General features: G+C 49.1%; 1 protein-coding gene across 1 annotated transcript; it reads left to right on the forward strand.

The window, feature by feature from the left end:
• Positions 1-12,308, forward strand: SLC38A7 (solute carrier family 38, member 7). Its single transcript, XM_004690508.2, has 12 exons — positions 1-26; positions 606-739; positions 3,383-3,785; positions 4,709-4,907; positions 5,110-5,254; positions 6,303-6,401; positions 7,044-7,101; positions 7,288-7,402; positions 7,999-8,146; positions 8,646-8,845; positions 10,610-10,664; positions 12,121-12,308. Exons 3-12 carry the CDS (start codon positions 3,516-3,518, stop codon positions 12,221-12,223), a joined length of 1,392 nt encoding a protein of 463 aa, XP_004690565.1. The 5' UTR covers positions 1-26; positions 606-739; positions 3,383-3,515; the 3' UTR covers positions 12,224-12,308.
• Positions 12,309-27,136: the final 14,828 nt, after the last annotated feature.

Genomic DNA, 27,136 nt, shown 5'->3' on the forward strand with positions numbered 1-27,136 from the left:
GCCGGCTGGGGAATGAAACATCGTAGGTAAGTGGCAGGAGGGAGAGGCAGTAGAGGGTGGGACCGTTTATCTCCGGGACGCTGCAGCCCCCGCCGCGGCAGGACCCTACCCACTGCCCACTGACCGCTGCCCAAGGGGCTCGGGAGCGGAGCCTGGCGTGGTCGCGCCCACGCTTACTCTGTTGTGCGGGTTCGGGCAGCGCCTTGGCCCGGCCTGTCTCCTCCTGCCCCAGGCCTCGATCTAGTCCCAGTGCCCCTCCCCAGTTTAGCCCACAGCCGCGCCGCTCGCTTGCCTTCAGGTCCGGCGACCGCCCCTCCCCAGCGGGTTGTCCGGGCACACCTGCCAATGCAGCCCGCCCTGCATATTCCGGGGGTCCAGTCCCGAGGTGGGCTGGAGCCTGCCACTGTTGGGATCTGAGGGGCCTACTGCATTGCTGGCAGCTCCCGCCTGAGTGTGAGGCCATCAGGCGACTAGTTCTGGCTCTTGCCCTCTGGAGACCTGTGTTCATCTCTAATCTGATAGCCCATTCTGAGTTACAGGCTCAGCCCCTTTGTTCTGCTGACTAGCACAGAAACAGCAGAAACTCTTTTCTCGGCAACCGGCAGATTTTGTGGAACATCTTGAGAAAGAAGAGGTCAGATTGGGGTCAGAGAGGGAAGTGAGGAGAATCCAGATCCCACATCTCTGGGAGAAGAAACTGCAAGGAAGAGCCACCCAGCCCCATAGCATAGCCTGTCAGGTAAGCTGGACAAGGGAGGTGAATGACTTGGGGCAGGGAGGCTGACATCCTGGACCAACATATAGACCCTGCACCTGAGGTGCAGGCCAGGTAGAGGGCTCACAGCCCCTGCAGCCCCGACTTGGCAGCGCTCTCAGGAACTATGCTCCAGCCCCCAGTCCGGACTCCACCTCACTGCTAACTGCTTTCATTTTTTGCTGAGTTGCTAGCTGGGTGGCAGATTGCACAAGAGGAAGGCCTGTGGCATCTGACTAATCTTTCTGGAGCTGAAGCCAGCAGAGGGCTATATCTCCTGAACTGTTTTTCTTGGTTAATGTTTGGTGGCCAATGTCTGAGAGCACCCAAACTTTTCCATTTGTCATGATGTGGAAGCCTCACCAAGAGGGGCAAAGGAAAGCCTCTGACTTCGTGGGAGCTTTGTTACCATTCTAAACCCCTCCCGCACCCCACCCCACGGGTGCTGAGGGCATCAAGGGGGATGTCTCAATGCTGGATAGTATTTAGCTCAGCCATTATGACTGAATCTGGTCAGTCCCCTTCACCATGGGTTACCAAGAGTGGAATGTCAAGCGCAGAGTTTTTGTGTGAATAACGTGTGCTCAGGACCCAGGACGGAGGACATTGGGGTGGGGGAGCCTTCAGTACCCTTCCCATTCTGAGCAGTCATTGCCAATACGGAGCCTTTGGGGAAGCCCACACCTGGCTCCTTACTACCCACTCAGCACTGTCTTCTCCTCTGGCCTTCACGTTGCTCTTCCTCCTTAGCTACTCCTTCTCCTCTGGCCTTCACGTTGCTCTTCCTCCTTAGCTACTCCAGTGCCTTTGTGCCCATTTTCACCTGACCAGCAGCCCCAGACCCTGGTTTTGATCAGTTTTCTGCTCTATGTTTGCTTAGAGTCGGGAATTCTTAGGCAGCATTAGGAAGGGCATCTGAAGACTCAGCAGTAACCCTTGCTAATGCCCGTGCCTCACAGTAACTGGTGTAAAGACTCAGAGAGGTAAAGTGACTTGCCTGAGGCCACACAGCTGGGTTTTGGAGGATTCTGACTTCAGAATCCAATCAGAACCCGGGATCACAAAACATAAAACCTCCCTGCACAGGGGTGCTTCCATCCCAGGGACTTGGGTCTGCACAACCATCATTTCTCTTGAGGCTCTCAGGCTGTAAGTGGAGCCCTGAAGATAATGAAGATCATTTGTCAGGTTTGGGCTCCTCACAGTCCCTCAAGATACTGAATAGAGAAAGCTTCTTCCTAGTTTTCAAGGAAGATCAAAGCCAGAGAAGCAGCACTTAAGTCACCTGTGTTGGCCAGACAGTAAAGACAATCAGTTCTGGTGACAAGTTGGTTAACTGAGCCCTGCCCATGGCAACATGGTGAGCCCAGGAGGGAGGCAAATACAGAGACTGCTCTCGGGTCAGACTGGCCTGAGTTGAATCCCAGCTCCACCTCTGACCACTATGTAGCTTAGAAGCCTTAACCCCTCTGGAATTCTGTTTCCTCCTTAGTTAAGGGGTATGAGTCATGCCTACCTTGCAGGGCTATTTTGAGGATTGAATGAGATAAGACACTTCCATATCTACTGCAGTAGCAGTTGATCGGAACATAATACTTGGGGTCCTCCCTCATGGGCCTAGGAGTTAAGTCTCAGCACTATCACTGCTACAGTCCGAGTTCGATCCCTGGCCAGGGAGCTGACCCACATGGTGCAGCAGACCTCTCCTGTCCTGCCCACTACTCCCCTCAACAGTGTATTTCAGTAAATTTACCTGTTCTGCACCCCACTGTGTCTCTGGTGGATCCTTGTATCTCTGGGCCTACACCTTAGTTCTTCTATACACACACACACACACACAATATTTTAAAAAAGCATTTGTCTGGCATCTAGCTTAGAAGGGCAAAGCTGCTACCTGTGAAACGCTGGCAGGTGAGAGACTACTCTGAGGAAACCAGCCTGGGCAATGCTGAGCCCCAAGGCCCAGCAGCACCAAAATGAGCTCAGTGAGTGTCAGAGATAAGTAGCACCCGGAAGGGAGACTGGCAAAGGGACTGGGAGGTGTCCTAGGACAGGACCTGTGGTTTTTTCCCTGGGCCCAAACAGGACAAGTATGAGGGACTTGTCATGTGGTAAAGAGTGAGAATTGGCCTGTCATAGAAGTTGACTCTGGGCCAGAGGGGATGTGATGAGCTCTGACTCACTGAAATATCCGTGGTTATAGGTGACGGCTGTTCTTGGACCCTACAGAGTGGAAACAAGCTAAGAAGCCGCACAGCTTTGCAACTCATATTATGTGACCTTGCATCCATGATTTAATCTCTCTGAACCTTATGACCACTGTCATAAGGACTGAAAGATAAGATAGGTCCATCACACACCTGTCAGTGCCTGGCCTCTCCATAGGGTGTCAGTACCCCTTTTATGTGTATGTCTTTCCCTATGGGTCTGTAAACCTGAAGCCAGCAGGATTTGCATCTACATGCTCTGTCTCTACCACCCCACACCCAAGGCAGCTTGCTGCCCAGTGGCACACCCAGAGTTTGCCTCCCAGCTATGTAATCTCCAAGCAGTTTTTCTCCTCTTTGTGGCCCACCTATCTGTGCCCACCTCAGCTTACCTGTCCTCTATCTCTTTTATCCCATCTAGGTGGAGAAGAGCAGGAGTCCACAGGTCTCCTAGAATAACAGCCCTGAACAAGCTGGTGCCACCCTCAGCTGTGCAGGGGATGTGGTCGTGACCCAGAGCCGGCTGACCCTACAGCAAGAGGGCTCCCAGAGCCATGGCCCAGATCAGCATCAACAGTGACTATGGCGAGTGGGGCTCAAGCTCAGACGCTGGGGAGCGGGCACGTCTGCTGCAGAGCCCCTGTGTGGACACAGCCCCCAAGAATGAGGAGCCAGCCTCTCCTGGGGGTCCGGCCAGAGGAACCACTTCCACACTTGGGGCCATCTTCATTGTCGTCAATGCCTGCCTGGGTGCAGGGCTGCTCAACTTCCCAGCAGCTTTCAGCACCGCAGGGGGTGTGGCAGCCGGCATCACGCTGCAGATGGTGAGTGTTGGCTGGGAGGGCAGAGATGCCATTTGGGTGGGGGGCTGAGCTTTTTGCTTAAAAGAGAGGCTTTAGGTCAGGGATGACTGGGAAATGACATGTGCTACCCCTCTCCCTGCCCTCACCCATGGCAGACATTACTAATCTATGCCAGAGTTCTTTTTTCCAAACTCACGTGAGGCTTCATACTCACGTCAGGCTGCATATTTAAGTACTTCATGATTGTGTTTTAAAAGTGTGCCTTTATCTTTTAAAACCACACCTCCATGCTAAAATAAGTCATATTTTCAAAGCAATCCAGGGTGTGAAAAAGAATAGGTGAATCAAAATAGGCCTTTCATTGTTCACTTTTGAAGTTAAGTAAAGGGTACCTGTGACCCCATAATACTATCCTGTCTACTCTTGTGTCTACTCTTGTTTGAAATATTCCGCAAAAGGGCGTCCCTGGTGACACAAGGGGTTAAACCTGAGCACTATGAAGCTATTTGCAACACAACTTTCATCCCCACCAGGAAGCTGACCTCTCCTGTCTTCGCCCACTGCTCCCCTCAGCATATATTTCAGTCAGTCCACCTGTTCTGCTCCTCACTCTGTCTCTGGTGAATCATCTCACCCCCACACCTCTGGCCTATACTCCAGTTCTTATATGAATAAATAAATAAAAGAAATCTTAAAAAAAAAGAAAAGAAATATTTGGGGGAAAAAAAACCTGTTTTTAAAGAAAATCTTAACTTGGCAATCTATGGATATTAGTATTAGTAATCTATTCATTAATCTGGTAACCTATTAAAATTAACCCTACCCAATGAGACTTGTTGGCCAAACTGGCTTTGGGCACAGTGCCAGTTAAGTGCCAAGCAAGCCCAGGCTGCCCTCTGCGGCCCAACCTTCCCCACACCCTCTTGCTCTGCCCCTGCCTGCAGGGAATGCTGGTGTTCATCATCAGCGGCCTGGTCATCCTGGCCTACTGCTCCCAGGCCAGCAATGAAAGGACCTACCAGGAGGTGGTGTGGGCTGTGAGCGGCAAGCTGACGGGCGTGCTGTGTGAGGTGGCCATTGCCATCTATACCTTCGGCACCTGCATCGCCTTCCTCATCATCATCGGAGACCAGCAGGACAAGAGTGAGCTTACCCCACTCCTCTTCCTGGGGGTCCCAGGAGCAAGCATGGGAGGTTAACCTCTGCCCGAGTCCTCTGCTCAGCATTCATCTGGGAATCCCGCCTCCTGTCTGCATGGCCCCTTAGGCAGGCGGGGGCCAGCAGAGCAGGGGGGCTGTACCCCGTGCTAGACTGGCGTGACGTTCTTTGCTTCCTCCCTGTGCAGTTATAGCTGTGATGACAAAGGAGCCTGAGGGCACCAGCAGCGGCCCCTGGTACACCGACCGGAAGTTCACCATCAGCCTCACTGCCTTCCTCTTCATCCTGCCTCTCTCCATCCCCAGGGAGATTGGCTTCCAGAAATATGCCAGGTTTGAAGGCCCCATCCCCGCCTAGGCCAGACAGAAGCTCTGATGCAGGGAGCTTGGGGCTCAAGGGTTTCTGGAGAAACTGCCTTACCTTCTGGGGCAGCCAGACAAGCAAGGCAGGGCACACCAGGGCTCAGAGCTTCCAGCATAAACTTCCTTTGCTGTCAGCAACAAGGGACGCAAGGCCCTGGACATCCGTGAGAGACTCCACTCCAGATGTCCTGGTCAAAGAAAGGATGGATGATAGGGGTGTGAAGGCAGCGCCTGGCCTGGATCTTGGCTTTCCCAGGGAGGAGAAGGTCTTTGATTATCTGGGGTAAAGACAGAGGACCGGCTTCCTGCCTCTGGGTCTGAAAAGCTGTGGGATTCTAGACTGTCTTCTGTGATTTAGATTCAAAAGGGTGACACTCAGCTGGCTCCAAGGTCTCCTCTTCTGTTGACATTCCACCATGTGTACACACAACCCTCTTACCTCCAGCTTCTCCCTGTTAGTGGTGCTACCTGCAACCCGGGCCAGGTCTGGGCTGCTCTAACTGAAGTCAATGTGCTTTGAAAACCAGGCCCCTTGGACCCTCCCTGGTGGCACAACAGGTTAAAAGCACAGCACTCTGCAGCTGTCTGCAGCCACTGCAGCATGAGTTCGATCCCCAGCCAGGGAGCTGACCCACAGGGTGCTGCAGACCTCTCCTGTCTCGCCCGCTGCTCCCCTCAGCACTGTGTTTTAGTCAGTCTGCCTGTTTGGCTCCCCACTCTGTCTCTGGTGAATCCTCTCACCTCTGGCCCAGTTCTTGTATGCATAAATAAATAAATCTTAAAAAAAAAGAAAAAAGAAAACCAGGCCCCCAGTTGGCGACCAGTTTCCTCCTAGCCATGGCCAGTTCCCCTGAGACTTATTTATCAGACATTTCCCGAGCCAGAGTCTCCCATGTTGTTCCATTAACACTTCCAGCAATGTTCCACCCTAGAGATGAGGGTGGAAGCCCCAGGGATGGGAGCAAAGAAGGACTAGCTAGGGCTGGGGAGGGGGAAGCTCATCCTCCCTTTCCGGCAGCTTCCTGAGCGTCGTGGGCACCTGGTACGTCACTGCCATCGTCATCATCAAATACATCTGGCCAGACAAAGAGATGACCCCTGGGGACATCCTGACCAGGTGAGTGAGACCCCCAGGAGATACTTTGGGGGAGACATGGCTGCTCGGTCCCCTGGGTCAGGCATCAGAAAGTCACACAGGTGCTCTCCCAGGCTAATCATTAGCCCATCAGGGCTCAGCTCGTTGGTCACGATGGGAAGGAGACAGATGTCCTGATCTCTTTTTACTGGATGGAAAAGCAAGAACCAGAGTCACAGGAGACTTTGCCACCAACCTCCAATAAGAGCCCAGTGAGACTAGGTCCCAGCTTGTGGCGGCTACCACGGCCAAATTGCACATTTTCCAACTTGTGCTTGGTTGTAATTTTTGTCTCCCCTAACTGAGGATGAAACCCTTTTTTGTTATTTAAAAGAAAAGTTGCCCCTTTTTTGAAAGGTACAAACCAAAAAAAGCAAAAACTTGGCGCAGGAGCCAGGCATCCTGGATTTGGGTCCCAGAAGGGCTTCTGGGAGCCTTCATTTACTGATCTGTGAAATGGGAATGTGCCATGTCCCAGTTCCCAGATGTATGTGGGCTTTGGTGGAATGCTACTTGGTGGAGATCATGGGGGCTTTGAATGCAGAATAGGAACTTGGGACAGCAGGGGGCACTTGTGGTTCTGAGGGCCTCACCATCAGCAACATTTGCTATGTCTGTTCACAGGCCGACTTCCTGGGTTGCCGTGTTCAATGCCATGCCCACCATCTGCTTTGGATTTCAGGTACCCCCTCAAGGTCCCTGTTGTCCCTGTAGCTCACTCTGCACCCTATGAGAGAACCCACAATGCCAGCAGCCGGGGAGATCCTGAAAGGAAAGATGGAATGGGGGGCCCAGGACTTGCTCCCTGTCCTCTGGAAATGGAGGGTGAGATCACTTCCCAACCATAACTGTGCCCTTCACCCTATAGTGCCACGTGAGCAGTGTGCCTGTCTTCAACAGCATGCGGCACCCTGAGGTGAAGACGTGGGGCTGGGTGGTCACAGCCGCCATGGTCATAGCCCTTGCTGTCTACCTGGGCACAGGTGAGTGCTGTACTCCCAGGCTGGGCTTGGGCTGCTCCCCAGGAGGGACGTGACTCAGTGAACGCTGGCTGTGGGGTTGTGTGGAGAATGGTCTAGATGAGGGAGCAGGACCCAGAGACCTGGAAGACTGGCCCTGTGACACCCCCACAGACAGTCTTGGGCAAGCGTTTAGCCAGAACAAGAGAGGCAAACGTCAGCATCCCTGTTGTTCTGGTGTTCATGTTCTGGCGGGTGAGACACAGAATGCAAGTGGGGACAAAAATGGGACATGAGTGCTTTGAAGAAAATAAAACATGACTTGAGAGAAAGACTGGGGCGGGGGCGCTGCTCCAGCCAGGGACACCTCTGAGGAAAAGGACATCTGAGCTGAGGCCTGACTGACAGGGAGCTGGCAGCAGCCTGATAACAGAACATTAGAGCCGAAGCCCCGCAGGCACCTGCAGGGGGAGCCCGAGGGCAGGAAGGTGGCAGTGCGGGCGGGAACTGAGAAACTGGGAGGCTTCTGGTCCTGGTCCCAGCCCCGGCTCTGAGCCATAGCTGCACCAGTGCGCCCTCCCAGCGGTGCCCCAGCCCAGCCCACCTGTCCCTGCTCCCAGGCATCTGTGGCTTCCTGACCTTCGGAGCCGCTGTGGACCCCGACGTGCTCCTGTCATACCCCTCGGAGGACATAGCTGTGGCTGTTGCCCGAGCCTTCATCATCCTGAGCGTGCTCACCTCCTACCCCATCCTGCACTTCTGCGGGCGGTGAGCCCCTTCCCACCCCACTGGGGAGCTCCCTCTCACCAGGGCCGCTCAAGGGCCCCCAAAGCCCTCTGGTCCTTGGGTCTTGTGTGCAACCCACTTTGTAGGAGAAATTAAAGCCTGTAAGAAGGATTCAGTACCTAGAATGAGCCCACTAGTCCCCCAGTGGGCTCTTGTTCCCAGGTCCCCTCTAAAAATCTCTAGTCCAGTGCTTTCCTGAACCCCCGTCCCCAGCCTTCTGGGTACCCCAGACTCTTGCTCTTCAGATCATGTTTAATAGTTCCCGTGTGGTGAGCACATCCCAGGCCAAGCAAGACCTGCATCTTATCCGGTTCCCATGGCAACCCAGACACGTGCTACAAGGCCCACTTTACAGAAGGGGAAACTGAGGCCTCGAGATAAGGACCCGACCCACCCACAGCCTACCCAGAGACTGGCTCTGTGAACTGGAGGTGGGGACTGGTCAGGGGGGGCACCTTGGAACCCCTCTCTCTGCGGACAGGGCGGTGGTGGAAGGCCTGTGGCTGCGCTACCAGGGGATGCCGGTGGAGGAGGACGTGGGGCGGGAGCAGCGGCGGCGCGTGCTGCAGACGCTGGCCTGGTTCCTGCTCACCCTGCTGCTGGCGCTCTTCATCCCTGACATCGGCAAGGTCATCTCAGTCATCGGAGGCCTGGCCGCCTGCTTCATCTTCGTCTTCCCAGGTCTGCACCCCGAGTGCTCCCCTGCTCTCCCTGGCCTCGGCACCCCTGCTCACCTGTCTGGGAGAATAACCACCAGCATTCACTGATCACTCTCTTGGGCTATGTGCTCACTATCCCAGCATTAGGCCCAAAAGGAAGTGTGATTGTTCTGTGCATTTCACTCATGAGATAGGAGGTGCGGGTTGGGTAACAAACTTGCATGAAGGTTAACAACTCAACCGATGAGCAACAGGACCATTTCAAGCCCAGATCCGTCTGGGTCCACAACTTACCCTCTAAACCCTTCATTCATGTTCTTTTGTCCCCTCATCCCCCCCTGAAGGGGGACTGGTTCCAAGATGCCCCCATACCAGAATCCAAAGAGGCTCAAGTCCCTTCTATAAAATGGCACCGCGTTTGCATATAACCTACACAATCGGCCCACGTGTCCTTCATATAAACTCTAGGTCATGGATGTTAATACATGTAAACGTATTTTACCTAACACAGTGCAAGTGCTTTGTAGTTGAACTAACGTATTGTTTATGAAACAGTGATAAGAAACAAGTCTGTCCATGTTCAGTGCATGCATAACCACTATAGATCGAACTACGTAGTATGCATTTTCAATTTTTTGTTTAGATTTTATTTTTACTTATTTATGCATACAAGAACTGGGGTGTAGGCCAGCGGTGCAGGGGATGAGAAGATCCACCAGAGACAGAGTGGGGAGCAGATGACAGATCAACTGAAATACACTGCTGAGGGGGGCAGTGGGTGAGGCAGGAGAGGTCTGCTCTGCCACGTGGGTCAGCTTCCTAGTCAGGGATCTAATTTTATGCCACAGTGGCTGGTGATAGTTTCATGGTGCTGAGACTTAACCCTTGCATCACCAGGGAGGCTCCAGTATGTATTTTCAGTCCACAGTTGGCTGAATGAGGAACAAATTGCTCTGCAGAGGGAAATAGCAGCCCTGGAGGGCCCATCATGTCTCTTGCTGCTTGGCTTCCAGTGATCTGGCTGGTTCAGCCCATTACAGCAGTGGGCAGTGGGACAGGTGACAGCACCCTGATGCAGAAGCTGGGAGACGTGAGTTTGAGACATGGGTCTGCTGCCAGATCCCTGGACAATTGTCCTGTCTGTGCAGCATGAGTTCTCCCTATGCTGAGCTTGCTTCTATCCAAGAGATGAAAGTCCTTATCACTTTGCATGGAGCAGGAGCCCATGTCTGCTTAAAAGTGCAGTGGAAGGGCCTCCCTGGTGGCACAATGGGTTAAAGCACAGCACTACGAAGCTGGCCATTGCTTCAGCATGAGTTTGGTCCCCAGCCAGGGAGGAGATCCACATGGCGCGGCAGACCTCTCCTAACTTGCCTGCTGCTCCCCTCAGCAGTGTGCTTCTTCAATCTGCATGTTCTGCTCCCCACTCTGTCTCTGGTGAATCTTCTCACCGTCCCTGCACCTCTGACCTGTACCACAGTCTGTATGCATAAATAAATAAATCTTAAAAAAAAAAAAAAGGTGCAAGTGGAAAGGTCCCTGGGGTGTGGGCACCACGGACTCACCTTGCAATGTTGCCCATTTGCCCTGATTTTTGTGTGCTGTCCTAGTGGTGCCGATCAGATGCTGGTCTCTCCTGGGAGAGCAGGTACCAGGCCTCTAGCTAGGAATGGAACATCTTGACGAGTAAGCTTAGGCCTTTCTCCATACATCACACCAGGGAGGCAGGCTGGGCCTGCGTCAGAGAGCCCACCCAATCTCTCAGGAGCCACTTCTTCTCTTCCAGGGCTGTGCCTCATTCAAGCCAAACTCTCTGAGATGGAGGAAGTCAAACCAGCCAGGTAAAGTAGGCACTGACCCATGCTTCTCTTGGGGAGCTGCTGAATGTGGAAAGGGATGGGATGGGGAGACTTAAAAATAATAAGGGTCAGGAGACTTGCATGCTTGTAGTGGGTAACACATGCTTAGTTTTAATGGTTCCAACTAAGAACTGAAGGACTTTAGAGGACAAACTGGAGCTCCCTCTTTCCCACAGTCCTCCACACCATGTTCCCAGGCCAAATGTCAGTGCAGATGTGGGTCTGTGCACACACAGCAACGCACACGTATGCACAGACCCTCAGGATTCTGCATATAGCTTCTCTTTTAAAAAATGGCACACGGTTTCATGCCACATTCTTCTGCCACTTGCTTGCTTTTTCACTGTACAGTGTGTTTTGAGGCGCACTCTATGTCAGCACAAAAAGATCTACTTTCTTTTTTATGGTGACTGAGTATTTCGTGATAGGAACGTGTCCCCAGTGTGAACACACTTGCACATCTATCTCCTGGCGCTCCTGTGAATTCTGGTATGCTTGACTCTTAAAAGAAGTTCCTGGAGCACAGCACATGCTGTGTTTTTTATTGGCACAAGGGTTCAAGTTACCCTCCAAAAAGGTGTTGCCAGTAGCCATAAGGACCCCCTTCCCGACATTCATGCCAGCTCTATAGTTACATCACCCTGATGGATGGATAATATTACCTTGTTTAAATATGCATCATTCTCTGAATAGCGGAGAGGTTGAGAAAAGGTTGCAAAATGTATTTTGTGAGTAATATTCATTCATTATTGAAAACTTAAAAGATACAGACAAGTCTAAAGAATAGCTTCACCTTAATCTCAATACCCACTTAGAATTGTGTTACTATTTTTGATGCATATCGTTGCAGGTCTCTGTGGTTTTGTTTTTTGTTTTTTTAAATGAAAAACATGTGCCCCACAGTCCCGACTACCAGAGTCATGAGACCTGCTTGAGTTAATCCTGATCCTGCTCTGGACTTGCTATGAGTTAGTCCCACTAGGGCTTGGTCTCCTTCCCTGTGGTCGGAGGCTCAGAGACCAGGCCCCACATACCTTTGCATGGAGAGTCCTTGAGAGGTACGAAGTCCTCTACCCACAGCAGTGGCTTAGGTAATTACAGTCATTAACTGGCGTACAGTTGACCCTTGATCAACATGGCTCCGCTTATGCTCAAGTGTTTTTCTTTCCAACGGGTCCACATCACAGATTCAACCAACTGTAAGTGTCAGGTAGGTTGACTCCCAGGTGGGCGGGGATACAGGACCTGTGTATACAGAGGGTTGACTTCAATGTCTACGTGGATTTTTGATATTGTTCAAGGGTCAGCTTTGTGTGTGTGTGTGTGTGTGTGTGTGTGTGTGTGTGTGTGTGTGTGTGTGTGTGTGTTTAAATACATATGAAGTCTGCAGAGTCATGCTGGGTTGAATGACCAGGCCGCTCTCTCCTCTGACCCTCAGCTGGTGGGCACTAGTCAGTTACGGAGTCCTATTGGTCACCCTGGGAGCCTTCATCTTCGGCCAGACCACGGCCAATGCCATCTTTGTGGATCTGTTGGCATAACCATCGGTTCTCAGGGAACACACACCTTGGCCATCAACTGCAGGAACTTGTCACATAGAACTGTGGGGCCATCTGAAGTCTGGCATCATTCCTATCTGCTGATGGGATGACATCTGGACATCCTCTTCCTGGGATAATCTTGGGGCCAAATCAGGCCCCCACCTAGACAGCTCAGCCCCACCCACCTACCTGCTCCCACACCCTGGCCATGCCATGGATGGTGGGAAGAGGCCTCATGTTCCAGAGGAGCCTACAACACCCCCCTTCCAGCTCTCCACGTCTCCATGTCAGACCCCACAGATGAGGAGGGTCAGCCAGTCTCAGAAGAGCAGTCTCAGCCAGCCTGACCTCCTCTGGAGAAAGAGTGTGGGTGAAAGGCCCCATCCTCCCTTGGGCCGCGTCTCCTCAGTGGGGACTGTGCTCCTTCCCTGAGACTCGGAGTCCATCAGCAGCCTGGCCAGCAGCATTCATCTGGGACACACTGGCCGCACCCACAGGAAACACTGAAGTCACGGGGTGCACAGAGGCAGAGTCAGGCCTTGTCCACCCCTCCTGGACCCACAGTGAGCCTGCTACCCCTCTTCCTGTGGCTAACTGGCATTTCCTCAGCCTTTCAGGGCCTCACTTGTCTCTTCCTGCAAACCTGGTGGCCCAGGTAGGCCTCTCCCCTTCCATCCTGGCCATCACAAGTCTAATGTTTACAGGCGGTGCCAGCCTGGCTCTGAACCGGGGACCAGGGCCGCCGCGCCACGGTGCTGAGTAATCCTCCGTTAGCTTTTCCCACGGGGGAGTCTGCTTTCCTCACTCAGATTCCAAATGGGCCCCTCTTTTTAGAGGCACGGGGTGGGTGATGGGAAAGGCTGTGGGAACCTTTCAGACCGATGCAGGCTGGGTCGGGAGCCAGAGGAGTTTCTGAGACCTCTTCCTGCCTGCTTCCCCCTCCATGTCCGTCCATCCTCAGCACCACCACTCTCCAGAATGCAGAAAGGCAGCTGATGGGCCACCTATGAGTACAGTCATGCAGTTGGGGTCTTTCCTGCACCCCAACCCTCTTTCGCCCCCACCCATTTTCTATAGAGTTCAGTCTCCTGCTCACCGAAGTGTGCAGGTAAAGGGCACCAAAGTTTCTCTTCTCAGCTGCCTCAGTTCCACCAGGCCTGCCCTTGGCAGCCTCCATCAAGGGCATTGAGGGCATATGTGAGCTGTTACCCCAGGTAGGATGAGGGGGAACTTATCCCCTCCATACTCCCACTCAATCTTCTTGGCCTGTTCACCTTGGCAAAGTGCATGTACCAAATCAGGCCTCCTCCACCTGGAACTCCTGGCATTTCCTTGGCTACTGCTGCCCCAGACGTTCATTCCCTTCCCTGTCCAGCAGCGTGCCCCCGAAGGCAGTGCAGTGGAAGCAGCAGCAGCTGGGTCGGCTTCTGCTAGGTCCCGGGCTGGGTGGCCACCTTCCCTCCAGCAAAAAAAAAAAACTCAGCAAAAAACCCCAGCTTTGTGCTGCTGAGTCTCGGGGGCTACCACACCCAGGAGTACGTATAATCAAACATCGCAGAACGATGTGTGGACCAATGACAGGCCACATACACAAAGGAGGTCCGTGTGTATCCCTAGGTATGCAGTAGGTTAGAGCACTAGGTTCGTGTAAGTACATTCTGTGACGTTCACACAAGGATGAAAATGCCGTGCAGCACGTTCCGCTGAATGGATGCCTGTTACTAAGCAACAAATGACTTGACTTGCAAATTGTGTTAAGTGACAGGAAAAGAAAACATAAAATGATATGTTTGAGGACCTAGAGTTTATCTGAGGAGTCAAGGAAGGCTTCCTGGAGTAAAAGACATTTGAGCCAGCCCCGGAATGATGAAGAAGGGGAGGCCTGCTAGCTGAGCAAAGAGAGGCAGGGAGACCTTTTCAGAGCATGGTGCTGGCCCTGTGCAAAGCCCTGTGGAGAGAGGCACTGGCTGGTAAGATACTAAAATGTGGCCATCGTAGAGGGAGCATTGCCTGGGTGTGGGAGAGCAACTGGATTGGGGGGATACATCACAGGGGACAGAGCACCTGTGGGGATACTCAGTGGCTCCCCCTGGTCTTTGGAGTAGAGGCCAACCCGCTCATCTTGCATCCCATTCCTCCCTGTTCCAGTCGTTTACATAGGACCTTTTCCAGCGGCGTTGGGGACTCTCTCCATGGACAAAACACTACCAAAGGTTCATACCTAATGAGAACTAAGCTTGAGGTTCACTTTCTGAGTGAACACAGGGAAGAAAAGGTTCCTTGTTGGCGAAATTCACCCATCCGTTTTAACTCCAGACCTGTCTGTGTTTTGTTCACCCCACTCAAGTACTTGATCAGCACCTGTCTCCCCCATTAGACCGTCAGCTCCACAGGAGCCGGGTCATATTCCCCCTTGTCCACCAGGTGTCTCAGCCCAGTGCTGGGCATGTGGTAAGCACGGGTCCAGCAGCTGTTGAATGAACGGACAATATCACCTAATGTCTGCTGAGTTCGTATCTTACGCAGCACGAGCCTTGCGTCATCCTCACGAGATTCTCACAGCTATGAAGAAGCGAAGCTGAGAGCTGGACTGCTCTGCCCAGCGACACACAAGTAGGAAAGTTGGAGCCAGAAAGCACTCCTACAAGGCAGCACGAATAAACAAGTATGCAGAAGACCCCCTCACAGCCAGCCTGATGACCTCAACCCCAAAAGGCAGGCTCAGGAACCCCTGGCCATGTCAAGGAGTGCAGGGACCTAACTAGTGGACCTGGGCAACTCGTTTCAACTCTCTGGACTCTTGTTTCTAAATCTGAGTTACGATTGACAATCACTGCTGTTACTTACTTCACAGAGGAGAGCCGATGTAAAAAATACATGAAAAATAATTAGTACTTTATGTCCAGACTTTCTCATTTACAAAGGGAGACCACTCAGTTTCTCCTCAGGATGTAGGCAGGGCTTCTCCAGCCCTTCCCAGGAGTCAGTGCTTCTGGAAGAGAAACAGGAGCAACCTCTGTGCCACTGGGTGGTACCCAGGGCACTCAGCCAACTCGCTGGTAAAAGATGGCACTTTCTGACTCCCCGATGGGGGCTTCTGGGAGCCAGGGCTGCAGCAGGGTCACATGTGGACCTTAAAAGGGTCAACACAAGTCAGCTAGGCTCTTGGGCTCCCCTCGCAGTCTCTGCTCAGCTGATGCTCTCTACATGTGCCAGCCAATACATTTTCTTTTCTCCCTTAGGGCTCCCTTTTTCTCACTCATGATGTAAATCTGCGTTGTGTCTTTTCCTGTATATTTAAAGATCTGTTTGTTTATGCATACAGAACTGGGGTACAGGCCAGAGGTACAGGGACGGTGAGAGGATTCACCAGAGACAGAGTGGGGAGCACAACAGGCAGATCGAGAAAGTACACTGCTGAGGGGAGCAGCGGGCGGGTCAGGAGAGGTCTGCCACGCCATGTGGGTCACCTCCAGGGCAGACAGGAATTAAACTCATGCAGAAGTGGCTTTAGCTTCTTAGTGCTGTGCTTTAAGCCGCTGCGCCACCAGGGAGAGCCCACCGTCCCTGTATATTTTTTAAAGACTTATTTTTATTTATACCTACAAGAGCTGGGGTGTAGGCCAGAGGTGTAGGAGGGTGTGAGAGGATTCACCAGAGACAGAGTGGGGAGAAGAATACACTACTGAGGGGAGCAGCGGGCTGGGCAGGAGAGGTCTGCTGCTCCATAAGGGTTGGTTCACTGGCCGGAGATCAAACTCATGTGGCAGCGCTGTGTCTTTAACCGCTGTGCCACCAGAAAGGTCCCAAACACCATGACATTTTATAGAAGGGGATCATGAAACCAATTCTCCAGGACCCCAAAGGACAGGTGTAAAACAAATGCCATAATACATGAAGTGCCTGGCAGGTTAACAGTGCTTTTTGTCAGTGTTCACTTGCAGTTTCTGCGTTTGGCCGGTAGAGGTCACCTTTGTATAATTTTTGTTAATGAAAGTGAATGGGCCTTCAGCCTCAAAACTCCAAGTCTCTGAGTCAGGGGGGCTCCTGGTGGTTCCGCAGCTGCCTGGTACTTCGAAGTGACAACCCAGATAAGGAGACAAATTTCAGGGCCTCCCTGGTGGCGTAGGGGTTAGTGCTATCACTACTAAGGCCTGAATTTGGTCCCCAGCCAGGGAAATAACCCACATCTAGTTAGTACAGCAGACCTCTCCTGTGTCACAGTGCCTTTCGCTGCTCCCCACTCTGTCTCTGGTGAATCTTCTCACTGTCCCCATCTCTGGCCTACATCCCAATTACTCTACACACACACACATACACAGAATTCAACTGGGGAAATTCTAAAGGTCTTATTGAGTCAGGCAGCATCCCACCTAGCACCACCCAGCAGGCAGAAAGGAAATACCAAGAACCAACCAAATGAAAGATTTTATAGACAGAACGGAATGGGACAAGGAAGTGACACCGGTAAAAAGCAGAGTGGTTGGGACAAGGTCACAGGGTTCTATCTGCAGATTACCTCACTAATGCTGTCTGGGTCATTCCAGATTGGCTGAGTTAAGATTCCATTCCAAGGAGAGGCAAAAACTGTCCTTAAATTAGGTATTAAATCTCAGCTTGTGATATGGAACTTAGTGTAAGTCTTTTCCTCTTTTTTGTTTTTCTTGAGCACCCTGATTGTGGGACAGAATCAACTTAAGTTCATGCCCTCTAGTCTGATGGGAGGAATCAGATCAAATAATCACAGAAAGGGTGTAGGCATATATGCTAGATACAGATTAGATATCATGAATCCAGATACACTAATCATTCATTGCTGCTACAATGGAAACTTTTTTAGTAGATGTGAAGTAAGGCCAGAGCTATTTCACTGGGGAGAAGGAGGATACTATTCTTAACCCTTTATGTTGTGGGGAGGAGGAAGACAGAGAAGCCCAAGAGCCTTCCAATTGGTCATTATACAATTTAAAATGAAATTGATACTTGCAGGCTAGCATTAAAAGAGCTTGGAAATGGGGCTGTTCCTGGTGGAACAACAGCTTAAAGCACTGCGTTACGAAGTTCTCCAAAGCCATTGTAGCTCGAGTTCAATTGCTGGCCAGGGAGCTGACCCACATGGCACGGCGGACCTCTTCTGGCCCGTCTGCTGCTCCCCTCAGCAGTGTACTTTGTTCATCTGCCTGTTCTGCTCCCCACTCTGTCTCTGGTGAATCCTCTCACCCACCACACCTCTGGCCTATTCCCAGTTCTATATGCATAAATAGATAGATAGATAGAGAGACAGACAGATAGATAAAGCTTGGAAATGGTCACTCCATCCTAAAAAGTAAAACTTTCTTCCCTCTATAAATGAAGTAACATTGCATTCTAACATTTAAGTTTCAAATATGTATCACTGAGAATCACCTAGTAGATATATTACATTTAGGTCAGCCACTAAATCTCTGTCTTCTTATACCTGTAATATAAATCCAATGGCAGGGCACATCACCCCCAAATTGGAGGGTTACAGGCAAATACAGACAAAACCCACCAGCAGAAACCTCTGCAGGAACCAGTGGCAAAACAGGGAAGCCTGTGATTAGTGACATGCTGGAAGCTCGGTGTGGACAAGTCTGAGAGATTCTAAACACCAGGATACCTACATCAGGAGGCCCCCAGACCTGGAGTTTTGTCTCTTGGAGTTCTACTAGCTTCTCACCATAAACCTCAGAGAAAATTCCCCTCGTGCTTAGGGCAGGGGAGGGTAAAAAGGATCATTCTGAAATGTGTGATAGCATTCTGTTCTTAACAAGATCTGCCCTCCGGAAAAATTTAAAATTTAACCAGAATCTAACCAGCTGGGGTTTTATCCCCCAGAGTCTAACTGGCCTGGCGGGGAGGGAAATACCCCACTCCAGCCACCCCTAGCTTTCCATTTGAGGAAGAGAAATACAACTCCAGAGCATGCCAACCACCCTGACTTTACACCAAAAAGGGATGAGGATAAACTGAGGCACGGGTGATGTTCACAGCCTAGCAGTACATAGGCTCACTAAAAGACTATGACATAATCCTAAGTCTCGCACTATTTCTCCCCCTTGCCACCATATTACTAAAGGGCTATTTTTTTAAATGATTTATTTATTTATGCACACAGAACTGGAGTACAGGCCAGAGGTGCAGTGAAAAGATTCACCAGAGAAAGAGTGGGGAGCAGAACAGACAGATAGATTACCAAAGTACACTGCTTAGGGGAGGAGCAGGGAGATAGGAGAGGTCTGCTGTGCCATGTGGGTCACCTCCCTGGTCAGGTATTGAACTTGTTCTGAAGAGATTGCCGCTAGCTTCTCAGTGCTGCCCTTTAACCCATTTTGCAACCAGGGACGGCCCAGTGAAGGGCTATTAATGACAGTTCCTTTTAACCCAGTATTTTATGTCTAGCTACCAAGAAAAAATTATAAGCAAAAAACTTAGCTTGAAGAAACAGAGCAACATCACAGCTAGACAGAAATTGCAGGGAAGTTGGAATTAATTTCCAAACAAGGAATTTGAAATTGTAACTGGGTGGTCCCTAGGAGAAGGGAAGTTCCAGGTTCCCTGCCCCACCCAGAAGGAGGGTGGAACTGAGCAGAGAAAAAGGAGAGAGAAGAAGAGAGAAGGAAGGCAGATGGAGAAGGAGACCTAAGGAAGCCACATGGAGCAGCAAACATGTGATGAAGAAACTGCGCTTGTTTCCTGACCCTGGACTGGTTAAGGCAGATGTGGGTGAGATACCCGTAGGGAGGTGACTGTGGCAGTGCTTATATTGATTTTGATTTTGCTCTTTTCCTCTCAGATTTGTCTGGCCATTTCTGACCCTTTTCCATGGGTCCCGGCCAGAAGGTGCTTTAGTCTTGTGGCAGGCTTTCAGGCCTTGCTTTGGGCCAATCCCTTTGGGTTGACTTTTGCCCACGAGGGGATGGGTAACTTCAGGTGTTTGATTTAGAAGATACATTCTCTGTGTTCCGTATTGTATATTCACTGTATTAAAGTCACTTTTCATTAAAGCTTTATATGTTTTGTCTTGTTGCGGCGGATGGCAGAACCCACTTAGAGCAGGCAGGTTTTGGGGCTTCAGGGGTGCCTCTCTCTAAATTGAGGTGCCCTATAACAAAATGACTGACTGATTCACTCGGGCAACATGCAAGAGCACATGGGCAATGTCAGCAGAGAGAAATGTTTATAAATGAACCAGAAAGAAATTCTAATGAGAAAAAAAAAAACCCTAGTGAAGATTAAGAATGCTTTGGATGGGCTTAATAGTAGACTGGACAAAACTGAGGGGGGAAAAAATCTCTGAGCTTGAGGATCTAGCTCTGATATTTCTGAAACTGAAAAGCAAATAGAAAAGAGGCTAGGAAATCCAAGAACTGTGAAACAACTGCAGAGAGAGTAATATACATACAATAAGGATATCAGGAGAGTAAAGGAACAGAAGAAATGTTTGAAGCAGTGGGTGAGAACTTCCTTCAAATTAATGTCAGAGCAAACCACAGATCCAGGAAGGTCAGAGAACATGCAGGATAAATGCCAAAAATATAACACCTAGTCATATTATCATAGAAAGAAAGCAGGATAAAGAAAAAAATATCCTGGTAGACAGTAAAAGGAGAACGCCTTACCTATAGAGAAAGAAAAATAAGTTTTACAGGAGTCTGTAGTCAGTAACTTGCCTTGAAAGGAGTATTAAAAGCTCATTAGAGAGAAATGAAATAAAATAAAGATAATATTACAATTATAAAACAGGTAAAGAATGTCTTGGAAAATGAGATTAAAAACTGGCACTTAAACATTAAGAGAGTCAATTTCAAAAGTAAGTTAAAAGAAGAGTTGAAGATAGTTAAGAATATCTCCCAGAAAACAGGAAAAAAAAAACAGCAAAGAGAAAAGAAGAGATAAGTTTTAACTCAGGTCCAACATCTGACTTCCAGAAATAGAGAACAGAGAAGACAGGGCAGGAGAGAAGGGGATATTATCAAAGAACTAATTTAAGAAAAATTTCCAGAAGAAAGAAACGAGATTCCATACTTATAACAATAAAATAATTTTAAAAGATTTATTTATTTCTACATATAAGAACTGGGGTACTGGCCAGAGTTGTGGGGAGGGTGTTGAGGATTCATCAGAGACAGAGTGGGAAACAGAACAGGCAGATTGAAAAACACTGCTGAGGGGAGCAGCAGGCGGGACAGGAGAGGGGATAGAACTCCTGCTGCAGTGGCTGTGGAGAGCTTCATAGCACTTTAGTTTAACCCCTTGAGCCACCAGGAAGACCCACAATAAATTAAAACTTTTAAGAACAGTTACTGGCCAGTAGTGGACAGGGAAGATATGTATGCTTTTTAGCGTCACTTCTGAGCAAGCTAGATCACTGCCTTCACAATCCTTAGTGAAAAATTTCTACCTAGGTTTCAGTAAACAGTTGAATGCTCAATCGAGTGTGAAGCCAACATCAAAATATTTCCTGATAGGGACTTTCCCTGGTTGTGCAACAGATTAAAGCACAGCCCTGTGAAGCTGTCTGAAGCCACTGCAGTGCACGTTCATCCCCCACCAATGAGTTGATCCACATGGCACAGCAGACATCTCCTGACCCACCCACTGCTCCCCTCAGTCAACCAACATGTTCTGTTCCCCACTCTGTCTCTGGTGAATCCTCTTACCTCCATATCTCTGGCCTGTACCCCACTTCCTGTATGCATAAATAAATAAGTCTTTAAAAAAAATTAAATTTAAAAAAATTTCCAGAAGGCCCTCCCTGGTGGCGCAACAGGTTAGGACACAGTACTGCAAGCTGGCCACAGCTGCTTCAATGCAAGTTCCATCCCTGGCCCCAGAGCTGACCCACACGGCGCAGCAGACCTCTCCTGACCCTCCTGCTGCTCCCCTCAGCAGTGTACTTTGTTGATCAGCCTGTTCTGCTCCCCACTCTGACTCTGGTGAAGCCTCTCACTGCCTCTCCACCTCTGGCCTGCACCCCAGTTCTGCATAAATAAAATCTTAAAAAAAAAAAATTCCAGGTAAGCAAGTAAATGAATTTGCATCCTATATAGCCTTTCTTAGAAAGTCATTGAAGAATATGCTTCAGTAAAACAAAAAAGAGGAAGACAAAGCATTCAAGAAATAGTCCTCAGAAAATTGACCACAGCAGTTCTGGAATGGCAACTGGGCAGTTGTACAAAAAGTAGCCAGTTCAGTTGGAACAGGAACATGAAACAAGAACAAGAGGGAGGTCTGTAGGGAAAAATTAAGCTAAGGATTGCCTGATTTGCCTCAGCATTTAGAAAGAATGGCAGATCTGCTGGAACACTGGTCAAGTATATACATAATAGCAAATGAAAAAAAGTGGCACTTATTAACTCCAGGAAAAACAAAAATGTCTTACAAGAAAGTAAATGTAATCTTGGTAAACCAGCAAAAACAATGAACAATGTTTATGTACTCATAATAATTTGCACACTGACTACTTAACCATAAAGAATGCAGTGTGAAGTTTTAAAAAGAAAGAAAGGAATTTCAGGGGCCAAGTTTAAGAAAGTTAAATCAATTGTCAATAAATACTACTTTTAACTTTTTCTTTTTTAAAGATTTGTTTATTTATGTTTATGGAACTGGGATATAGGCCAGAGGTATGGTGGGTGAGAGGCTTCACCAGAGACAGAGCAGGGAGCAGAACAGGCAGATCAACAAAAGTACACTGATGAGGGGACAGAGGGCAGGTCAGGAGAGGTCTGCTGCACCATGTGGGTCAGCTCCCTGGGCGGGATAGAACGCGTGCTGCAGTGGCTTTGGAGAGCTTACCCCCTACTTTTAACTTTTAAAATACTGAGATAATCGGCAAAAGAACCAACTTTAAAGGAAGGAATGTAGGACAAAGGACTAGCTAGTGGAGGATAAAGACAGTGAACTGATGGCATTTTTTTAACCCTGTATTCCCCCATTCAATCTTGGGTACAAACTTACGGGGCAGACAGAAAGCACAAGAACAATTTTCTAGCATGTGATTTGAAAACTTTGGCACAGACAATAATGGCTCCAGGCCTGTTGGATAGCTACAACTGCTGGCAGTTAGGTAAGCAGTTTTCAGTACCACTAGGTTTTTTAAAAACTACATTCATGACTAGTTTGATTGTTTAAAAGCTAAAAATTTAGTATTTTTAAATAAGGGAGGTAAAAACTTAATATCTGCTCTATAGGTTATGAATTCTACTTATTATGAGTGTTAGGCAGTTACTGAAATTATTTGGCCTTTGATTTTTCTTACCTATATATTACAATAGTTGTTGCAGTGAAGGATGGAAGCCCCCTTCTTCATGCAACAGAACTTATGAAATAACAGAAAATACATGCATTGGCCTCTGCCCCCAGTTTTCTGGCCAGAGTTTCTAAAACCCTTGCAATTTCCTAAGTGATAAGAGCCCTGGGAACATCTTTTGTTCTAATACTTAGTATTTGACCCCTATTGCTGACACGGAGCTTCTAAATTCCTAAGAATTTTCTGGGTGATCAGAGTGCCCTGTGTTCCAGTGAGGTAACCATTGGTGTGCTCCTGCATAGCTTCAGGGCAGGAGCTCATCACCAGAAAGATCAGGCCACAGTTAGAAGCTTGGGTCTGTCAAGCCACCCACCCCACTTCCCCATGCTCTGGGGAGAGGAGAGGAACTGGAGATTGAATTCATATCAACCATGCCGCCATGAAGAAACCTCCATAAAGCCCAAAAGGATCCCTCACCTGTTACCTTCCCCATGATCCTGGAGAGAAGAATCCAGGATTCTTACACTCAATAACAGCGCCTGAGCTGGTCACGGGGGTGGGGGAGGCAGCAGGATACAGGGTCCAGAGTCTGACCCAGATTCAAATTCCCACTCTAGGACCACCCTGGTGGTACAGGGGATAAAGTCTCAGCACCATCAAGTTATTACCAGCCACTGCAGCACAAATTCAGTCCTTGGCCAGGGAGCTGACCCACTTTGCACAGCAGTCCTCTCCTGACTCACCCACTGCTCCCCTCAGCAGTTTATTTCAGTTAATTCACCTGTTCTGCTCCCTACTCTGCCTCTCGTGACTTCTCTCCGCCCTCACCTCTGGCTTCCATCTCAGTTCTTTTATGCACAAAAAAATAAATCAATAAAAATAAATCTTTAAAAAACAACAAATTCCTACACTAGCCTTAATCTCTCTGAGAAATAATAAATTGATAATAATAGAGCCCACCTCATAGGGTTGTTGTAAGGATTGATTATGATCAACCTGACATTTACTGGGCTCTCACCAAACAAATATGTTTTATTCCATTTAGTCAGCATACCGACCTTATTATTCCCATTTCTAGTTTACAGAAGAGGAAACCAAAGTGTGAGGTAACTTTTGGGGTTGAAGTGGTGGAGGGCAGAAGCTGGGAAGTCTGAGGTGGGCTGGATCTCTTCCTAAACATCACGCTTACAGAGCACTTAGCAGTAGCAGGTCCCCCCAGGAAGGCCAAAATGTTTCCATTTAGCTTTGTGGTTATGACTGGAAGTCACATGCCTACTCTCCAATCCTAATGGCTGCACACCCATTTCAGAAGATTCTTTGGCAAAAAGAGCATTAAAGATCCACAAGCCTTTGACCTGGCTGTTCCATGTCCACTAAATATATGAAGGAAATAGAGGTACACGCAAAGATTCATGTGCAAAACCATACACAGAATTATTCACTGGGCCTCCCCACAGTGGCCTCGGGGTGAGGTGTCTGCGCTGTCACTGCTGCAGCCTGAATTCTATTCCCAGCCAGGGGAGCTGACCCACAGGGCGCAGCAGACCTCTCCTGTCTCCCCCTTGCCCCCTTCAGCAGTAGATTTCGGTGGATCTGCCTGTTCTGCTCTCCACTCTGTCTCTGGTGAATGCTCTCACGCCCTGCACCTTTGGCCTACACCCCAATTCCTCTATGCAAAAATAAATTTTTTTTAAAAAAACAGAATTATTTATTGTAGTTACTATGTATTACAGTGAAGACTTGGAAACAATCTACATGTTGAACAATCGGGGAATGGTACCACATACTATGATACAGTCATACAAGAGAACATTATTGTATTGTATTGTATTGTAGTATAGGGTATCGTATTGTGTTGCATTGTATGGAACAGCTTTTTACCAATATACTTTCTCTCTCTCTCTACATACACACACATACACACACACATACATACATACACACATACCAATATATACTATATACAGTCTGTATAGTGAAATATAATGAAAAACTTATTTTTATGAGAAATATGGTTATATGTGTATGTATTTGTGGAATGAGTATATACTTTTTAAAAAGATTTCTTATTCTTATTTATTTATGCATACCAGAGCTGGGTATAGGCCAGAGGATTCACCAGAGACAGAGTGGGGAGCAGAGCAGGAGGATCTACTGAAATACACTGCTGAGGGGAGCAGTGGTCACGACAGCAGAGGCCTGCTATACCATGTGGGTCAGTTCCCTGGCCAGAGATCAAACTCAGGCCGCAGTAGCCATGATAGCTTAATAGCGCTGATACTTTAACACTTCCGCCACCAGGGAGGCCCCTTTCCTTTTAAATTTTAGAAGGATTAAGTTCAAAATGTTTATAATTGTCTCTGGAAGTGGGAAACATTATAAGTAGTCTTCTGGGATGCTCCTTGGTATGCTCAAGGGATTAAAGCACAACATTGTGAGGCTCTCCACAGCCAGAGGCTTTTCTCCAGTGTGTTCCTTGCCTGGCTCCAGGTATACCTGAGTTTGGGAGCTCTGCAATTTACCTGGCCAATCACAGCCCACCACTGAGCTTCCCCTGGACCTACCATCCTGAGGGGCTCTGACAGACCAGAGGGTGAGCTCTGGCACCAGTCAGTGGTCTTATCGGCCTTTGCTCAGAAGCTCAGGCCAACGAAGAGACCGCACTGGCCAGAAGCACTCACCAGGACCATGCAGGGAGTGAGGTGAGGTAGATGCAGCCTCCTGGTTCCACCCTGAACTTTGGTGGTTCACAGGCCCCAACAACTTCCTGCTTACCTGGCTGTTTGTGGCTAACAGGCCCTGGGAGAAGCAGATTCTGCCGTCTCTGCAGTCAAGTCCCTGGACACAGTGCATATTTGTGTAAGGGAGGCTTTCTGTGGGCCTGTGTTTTACAGCTGGACATACAAGTAGCCAACTCCAACACCCAAACTTCTTAAGCAAATTCCTGGTTAATGCCTTAACTGTATATGCCCTATGTTTAAAATGAAGAAAAAAAAATCTAAAATGTGTTAGTTCTTTCTTCTTTAGCAAAGACTATATTACAAATATAACTGAAATCTTTCTTTACTGCATGAAGAGCTCACTAAGCTTCTTCCTCCCTCCATCCCTCTTTCCTCTTTTCTTTACTTCTGTTGCTTTTAAACACCTACAATGTGTCACTCTCTGTCTAAGCTTGAGAACAGAAAAGACCCAGAGAGCTGGAGCAGATGCTAACTGTAGAACAGCCCTGAGAAATTGCCTCGTTGTTTGTTGTGCATTTGCTTGTTTTGGTTCTTCTGAGTTGAAAGCTCAGAGGAAAAAATACCAACCTAATTGTGAGTTCTAGGTGGCTGAGTTCACACCAATAGAGGTTTAATAAGGCTCGGGCACCCTTAAGCTCTCTCTATTCCAGTAGGAAGAGAGCGCGGAGTTGGCCCTGGTCATGTCTACAGTGGAATCACACCCTCTCATTCCTGCTGGCCTTAGAGACCCAGGCTTTACTGGACATTGACTATGCACGTAACAGTGTGCTCAACACTTTGTGCATTATCTCACCTGATCGGCAGCTCTAAAAGCATTGCCTAAGAAATCCATGAAAGGCACTTTACCTCCCTAAGCCTGAATTTCTTCATCTGCATGGTGGAAACAAAAGCAGCATCTGGCAGGTTTGTTGAGGGGATTAAGTGCACTCAGGGGTGGAAAGCCCTCACTCAGCACTGGGCCTGGCCTAGGGTGTGTGCACAGCTGATGTGGCAGCTGGGACATGCCACTCTGCCAAGAGTGTCCTGCCGAGGGGCTCTGCTGGGTAATCAGTTTGGGTTTTGAATTTTCCCTTTTTTGAGTAATATCTTGTTTCTCCCCACTTCTTATTTTCTCAACTTCCTTTTTTTCTTCTAAGATTTATTTATTTATGCCTATAGAGCTGGGATACAAGCAAGAGGTGCAGGGGTAGGGGGAACAGAGGATTCACCAGAGACAGAGTGAGAAGCAGAACAGGCAGATTGACTGAAATACACTGTGAGGGGAGCAGCGGGTGAGACAGGAGAGGTCTGCAGCACCATGTGGGTCAGCTCCCTTACTGGGGATCGAACTTGTGCTGCAGGGGCTGCAGACAGCTTCATAGTGCTGTGCCTTAAGACCTGTGCCACCAGGAAGTACCCATATGTTCTCAGTTTTCAGAGAAGCATATGCCCAATGCAACCTCCACCTATACCCAGCTCCTCACCTGGCCTACCAGTATCACCACCAGGGGCCCTCACTTTTTACTGTGGCAAGGACAAGGTAGGGTGCTGAATAAAGACCATGCTGCTAGAAGCATGAGTGTTTCAAGAACTTGCTCCCATAGTTTCCCTCTGCAGAGACAGGAAAGAGGGACAAGAATTTTCATCAATCTCAAGAAGCAACGTCCAGCAAAAGATTCTGGACTTTGGTGGAACATACCTTGCTAGGAGGTACTTTCGTAGAATACATTTGAGGGACAAGAGCCTATAGCTTTTTGTTGTTGTTGTTAAGATTTATTTTACTTTTTTATGCATACAAGAGCTAGGGAGTAGGCCAGAGGTACAGGGCTGAGAGAATTCACCAGAGACAGAGTGGGGAGCAGAACAGGTAGATCCACTGAAATCCACTGCTGAGAGGAGCAGCGGGTGAGACAGGAG

Source organism: Condylura cristata, unplaced genomic scaffold, assembly GCF_000260355.1.
Source record: "Condylura cristata isolate star-nosed mole 26May11 unplaced genomic scaffold, ConCri1.0 scaffold00028, whole genome shotgun sequence".
NCBI lineage: Eukaryota > Metazoa > Chordata > Mammalia > Eulipotyphla > Talpidae > Condylura > Condylura cristata.

Bases quoted from the DNA above. Each gene is read 5' to 3' on its own strand.
- SLC38A7 (XM_004690508.2), top strand. From the start codon at position 3,516: ATGGCCCAGATCAGCATCAACAGTGACTATGGCGAGTGGGGCTCAAGC. The intron at 6,402-7,043 runs GTGAGTGAGACC...GTCTGTTCACAG, and splicing joins CCTGGGGACATCCTGACCAG to GCCGACTTCCTGGGTTGCCG. The intron at 8,846-10,609 runs GTCTGCACCCCG...CTTCTCTTCCAG, and splicing joins CTTCATCTTCGTCTTCCCAG to GGCTGTGCCTCATTCAAGCC.